This window comes from Petromyzon marinus, chromosome 69 (genome assembly GCF_048934315.1).
Source record: "Petromyzon marinus isolate PM22_M1 ecotype Great Lakes invasive population chromosome 69, UKy_Petmar_22M1.pri1.0, whole genome shotgun sequence".
Taxonomy (NCBI): Eukaryota; Metazoa; Chordata; class Hyperoartia; order Petromyzontiformes; family Petromyzontidae; genus Petromyzon; species Petromyzon marinus.
Genome location: NC_133735.1, coordinates 1,888,418 through 1,894,417, shown reverse-complemented (window position 1 = coordinate 1,894,417; position 6,000 = coordinate 1,888,418). Strand labels below are relative to the sequence as shown.

At 61.6% G+C, this 6,000-nt stretch overlaps 1 protein-coding gene across 1 annotated transcript in view; it reads right to left on the bottom strand.

The window, feature by feature from the left end:
* Positions 1–1,143: 1,143 nt before the first annotated feature.
* LOC116937559 (solute carrier family 22 member 17-like) overlaps positions 1,144–6,000 on the bottom strand; it is a 55,375-nt gene continuing 50,518 nt past the window's right edge. Inside the window, exons 12-13 of the mRNA XM_076055096.1 lie at positions 4,444–4,555; positions 1,144–1,852 (exon numbers count right to left, since the gene is read on the bottom strand). Coding sequence (XP_075911211.1) covers positions 1,144–1,852; positions 4,444–4,555 — 821 coding nt within the window. The remainder of the gene's footprint in view (positions 1,853–4,443; positions 4,556–6,000) is intronic.

Here is a 6,000-nt window from a genome sequence, read left to right as displayed (position 1 = left end):
CTGTAGGGTAGGGGAGGCTCAGGACCGGTGCAGAGAAACGTCACCGGTGTTGGCCGTGAGCGGGAATCGAACTCGGGAGGCCAGGTCCGTAGTGCGGCGCTAACCGCTCCACTACCGCCGCTCCCCACAACAACAACAACAACCACAACAACCAACAACCGCAATCACCACAACAACCCACGACCGCCGGTGCCAACGGTCCAATCCGGCGCTCGCCATCACAGCAGCAGCAGCAGCAGCGGAAGGTTTTGGCGCTAAGCGGCCAAGACGGCAAACCAACAAGAACTTAATTTTTTCCACCGCCACAACCAAGCCAGACCAAGCCGGGCCAGGCCAGGCCGGGCCAGGCCAGGCAAGGCCAGGCCGGGCAAGGCAAGGCCAGCCCAGGCCCGGCCAGCCCAGGCCGGGCCAGGCCGGGCCGGGCCAGGTCAGGCCGGGCTAGGCCGGGCCAGGCCAGGCCGGGCCAGGCCAGGCAAGGCCAGGCCGGGCAAGGCAAGGCCAGCCCAGGCCCGGCCAGCCCAGGCCGGGCCAGGCCAGGCCGGGCCAGGCAAGGCCCGGCCGGCAGGAGCTCCGTGCCTGGGTTTTTTGATTTCCCCACCACAGGAGCTATTTTGAGGTGTGCCGTGCCGGTGAACGCGTCGTGAGCACAGCGCCTGGGCCCTGCTTGACCCTGTGCCGGTGTCACGGTGCCGGTGTCACGGTGCCGGTGTCAACGTGCCGTCGTTACCGTGCGCCGGCTCGGCCTTGAATGTGGGAGTGGGAAACAACAACAAAAAGTTTTGTGGTGGTGCCATCCACCACCACCCCCATCCCTTCCCACCCCCCACCGGGGTAGACTGCAGCCCCTTCCCCCCCTCACTCAGGAAAGCACCTGGGTCCTGGGGAAAACCGGGACAGGTGGCAACGCCGTGGGGGAGAGAGAGATGGGGGGTGGGGGGGTGGAGGGGTGTGTGTGTGGGTGTGTGTGGGTGTGGGATGTGTGAGTGTGGGATATGTGTGTGTGGGATGTGTGTGGGATGTGTGTGTGTGTGGGATGTGTGTGGGATGTGTGTGTGTGTGTGAGTGTGTGTGGGATGTGTGTGTGTGTGTGAGATGTGTGTGGCTGTGTGAGCACCAGCCGTGAGTCCGTGCCAAGCACCGTCTTCACGCTTCCGAGCTCCGCGCCCTCCCCCTGCCGCACTCCTCCTCCTCCCCCCGCCCCTCGTCCCCCCGCCCCTCCGACTCCCCGCGCCGGCGCCGCCCGCCGCTGGCGCCGCGGCCGGCGCCGGTCTCGGGGACGTGGCTCCGACCGGGCGGCGCCGGCGGCGGGGGCAGCAGCGCCGCTTCCACCACGTGGCCCTCCAGTGCCAGCCGACGATCTCCGCCCCGCATCCCCGCTGGGCCGACGCCGTCGTCGGCGTCCGCACCGGCGACGGCGTCGGCGTCCGCGCCGGCGTCATCGTCGTCGTCGTCCGCCGGGAGGAACGCGAAGCCGCCGCCGCCGCCGCCGCCGGCGGCGCCCGCCAGCAGCGGCACGTCCCCCAGGCGCCGCCGCCCGCCGTCGCGGTCGTCGCGGCCGCCATCGCGTCCGCCGTCGTCGCCGCCGCCGCGCCCGCGGTCGCCGCCGGCGAAGGTGAAGCTGGTGGCGGTGAAGAGCGGCGGGCGGCGGTAGCGGTCGCCCTGGCGCAGGTCGTCGGGCAGGCGCTTGCGCTTGCTCTCGGGCAGCAGCATGATGGCGAGCACGGCGAGCACGGCGAGCGAGGCGAGCACCACGTGGAAGAGGAAGGAGCCGCGGTTGTCGTGCAGGTCCATGACGGGCACCATGAGGCGGCCCAGGGCACCGCTGCACAGCACCAGGCCCAGGCCCGTGGCGCTGGCGGGGGGAAGGGGGGAGGGGGGAGGGGGGCGAGGGACGACGACCCGTGGAGGTCATCCGCCGTAGAGAGATTGGTGGAGATATCCATGGGGGTCCGCGGAGATCCGTACAGGCATGCGTGTACGTGAGAGTGAGAGTGTGTGTGTGTGAGAGTGAGTGTATGTGAGAGAAACGTGGACCCCCCTAATGGAACATCTTCGCCGGTTAGAAACATTTAGGCTGGCCTGCCTACGATCCATCCTGGGTTTAACCAGACTGGATTGTGTGAGGAGCTCACAAATCCTTGAAAGATCTGGGCAGGGTCCCATCGGTGAGCTCCTCCGGCAGGCAAGGCTGCGATGGCTGGGTCATGTAGCCCGCATGCCCAGCCACCGCATGCCGAAACAGCTTTTGTTTGGCCGGATTGAGGGGGCTAAGCGGGCGCGGCACGGGCTAGAGAAGAGATGGAGTGATGTGGTACAGGAGGACGTGGAGCTGAGTGGACTTGCCGATGACTGGTACCAGCGGTGTCAAGATCGGCCTCTGTGGAGGGGGCTCGTGAAGGATGCTACTGGGCAGTTGGAGGCAGTCGCCCTCCAACAACAACAGAGGGCGGAGGAGCGATGCTCACAACAGCGAGCGGAGCGCCGGGTGGCTAAAGCACAGCAGGTTGGCACAGTAGGGGGCACAGGTGGTGCATCAGCCAGTCATCTCAGTCAGTCGACCCGTGGCACCTGGGTCTGCCCCGTGACCTCCTGCCAGCGGGCGTTCGACACTTCACGTGGCCTCAGGGTGCACATAGCCTGGCACAAGCGTCGTGGTGACGTCACCGCCACTTAGTGGCGAATGGCGGTTGTTGTATGTGAGAGAGTGAGTGTGTGTGTGTGAGAGTGACTGTGTGTGTCCGGCAAAACAACCCCCTACCTCCTCGCGGTGCCGGACAGGCAACTCTGTCGTGGACAGTGCTGTGGGGGGAGATCCAATTTTGATTGGCTCCTCCCCTCATGGCATATGTGTCCACCACAGGGGCTAAACGGGGGCTCTGGATGGGTGCGAGGGGCTGGTAACTCCTCCACCTTCAATTAATTGCCACGAAACCACGATTTAAACTGAAATATGTAACTAAAAAGCTTGTGCCGGAGGCCCCGGGGGGCCAGGCGTCTATGACGTCTCCTGGCCAAACCCCAATTGGCGGAGCCAGGAGATTGAATCTCTACCCTCGGGGTTCCTCCAGAAACAACGAAAAGCCACTTTGTGTGGCCACGTGGAATGTTCGAACGCTCACTGCGGAGGAGAGGCTGCCACTCCTCTGTCGGGAGCTGGACTTAGCATGATGCACATGTTCACCCCCTCTACACCGTTCATCATGCTAAGTCCGCCAATTCAATGCAAATTTTTAAGCTAAATTCCTTTGTCAAGGCGCTCTGTTTCTTCTCGCACAGCTTAAAGGTCTCGCGGTCTGAGCTTGGCTGTGTTCACTCCAGCGCTGTCCTCCAGACAGTCTGGTCCCTTCACCCGATGAAGGCCGCTTGTGTCGTGGCCGAAACGTCGTGAGAATTTTCACCGCGTTATTTTATTTTACCAATTTATTATTTTACTTCTCATCCTACGCGGCGGTGACTTTACCGAAAGAAGCAAATAAGTTGTTGGTGTTGTTGTTGTTGCTGTTGCTGTTCGACTCGCATCGCAACCGGGAATTTTTTTTGCACGTAGCGTTGGTGGCGTGCCGGGGTGGAATTTTTCTGGAAGCTTTTTGCCGTGGTGGTGGTTTTTTTTCCCCCCCCGGGATTTTCTGTTTTTGCGCAAAGTCACTTCGAGATGTTTTTCTTGTTCGCGTTGTTGATTTGTTGGCTTGCTGCTCTTGCAGCCGATTCAAGGGCCGAATGGCTTCACAGGGCTCGCAAACCGAAATAAGTGAAAAGTGAAAATGAAATCAACTGAAGCCGACTCCTCGTGGTGTATACACCAGCGAGTGTGCCCAGGTTTCAGCATCCCGCAGTAAACATTGGCAGTGATAGTGAGTGATAGCGATAGTGATAGTGAGTGATAGTGAGTGAGTGATAGTGAGTTATAGTGATAGTGAGTGATAGTGATAGTGAGTGATAGTGATAGCGATAGTGAGTGATAGTGATAGCGATAGTGATAGTGAGCGATAGTGATAGTGAGTGATAGTGATAGTGCTAGTGATAGTGAGCGATAGTGATAGTGAGTGATAGCGATAGTGATAGTGAGTGATAGTGATAGTGAGTGATAGTGATAGTGAGTGATAGCGATAGTGATGATAGTGATAGTGAGTGACAGTGATAGTGAGTGACAGTGATAGCGATAGTGATAGTGAGTGCTAGTGATAGCGATAGTGAGCGATAGTGAGTGATAGTGATAATGAGTTATAGTGATAGTGAATGATAGCGATAGTGAGTGATAGTGAGTGACAGTGAGTGAGTGATAGTGAGTGATAGCGATAGTGAGTGATAGTGATAGTGAGTGATAGTGATAGTGAGTGATAGCGATAGTGAGTGATAGTGAGTGATAGAGATAGTGAGTGACAGTGATAGTGAGTGATAGTGAGTGATAGTGAGCGATAGCGATAGCGAGTGTAGAGCGAGTACCGGATGACGGTGGGGATGATCTCGGCGGCGAAGAGGACGCTGAGGATGGCCATGGCGCTGGACGAGAAGAGGCCCAGCACAGACAGCAGCGTCACCAGGGCCACAGGCAGGTCTGGGGGTCGTGGCGACGATGGAGAGAGACACGAAGACGCACGGGGAAGACATCGCCAGGGCACGCGCCAGGATACCGGTTCCCGTGCATCTCCCCACGTGTCCCCAGGGTTCTCAGCGTGTCTCCCAGTATCTCCCCAATCCCAGCGTGTCTCCCCACGTGTCCCCAGGGTACCCAGCGTGTCTCCCCCTGTCTCCCCAGGGTACCCAGCGTGTCTCCCCACGTCTCCCCAGGGTTCCCAGCGTGTCTCCCCCTGTCTCCCCAGGGTTCCCAGCGTGTCTCCCCACGTGTCCCCAGAGGTACCCAGTGTGTCTCCCCACATGTCCCCAGGGTACCCAGCGTGTCTCCCCACGTCTCCCCAGGGCTCTCAGCGTGTCTCCCCACGTCTCCCCAGTTCCAGCGTGTCTCCCCACGTCTCCCCAGGGTATCCAGCGTGTCTCCCAGTATGTCCCCAGGGTATCCAGCGTGTCTCCAAGTATGTCCCCAGGGTCCCCGTGCATCTCGACACGTCTCCCCAGGGTTCCCAGCGTGTCTCCCCCTGTCTCCCCAGGGTACCCAGCGTGTCTCCCCCTGTCTCCCCAGGGTACCCACCGTGTCTCCCCCTGTCTCCCCAGGGTTCCCAGCGTGTCTCCCCCTGTCTCCCCAGGGTTCCCAGCGTGTCTCCCCCTGTCTTCCCAGGGTTCCCAGCGTGTCTCCCCCTGTCTCCCCAGGGTTCCCAGCGTGTCTCCCCCTGTCTCCCCAGCGTGTCTCCCCCTGTCTCCCCAGGGTTCCCAGCGTGTCTCCCCCTGTCTCCCCAGGGTACCCAGCGTGTCTCCCCCTGTCTCCCCAGGGTTCCCAGCTTGTCTCCCCCTGTCTCCCCAGGGTTCCCAGCGTGTCTCCCCCTGTCTTCCCAGGGTTCCCAGCGTGTCTCCCCCTGTCTCCCCAGGGTTCCCAGCGTGTCTCCCCCTGTCTCCCCAGCGTGTCTCCCCCTGTCTCCCCAGGGTTCCCAGCGTGTCTCCCCCTGTCTCCCCCGGGTACCCAGCGTGTCTCCCCCTGTCTCCCCAGGGTTCCCAGCGTGTCTCCCCCTGTCTCCCCAGGGTTCCCAGCGTGTCTCCCCCTGTCTTCCCAGGGTTCCCAGCGTGTCTCCCCCTGTCTCCCCAGGGTTCCCAGCGTGTCTCCCCCTGTCTCCCCAGGGTTCCCAGCGTGTCTCCCCCTGTCTCCCCAGGGTTCCCAGCGTGTCTCCCTCGCCACGTCTCCCCAGGGTTCCCAGCGTGTCTCCCCCTGTCTCCCCAGGGTTCCCAGCGTGTCTCCCCCTGTCTCCCCAGGGGACCCAGCGTGTCTCCCCCTGTGTCCCCAGGGTACCCAGCGTGTCTCCCCCTGTCTCCCCAGGGTACCCAGCGTGTCTCCCTCGCCACGTTTCCCAAGTTCCAGCGTGTCTCCCCCTGTCTTCCCAGGGTTCCCAGCGT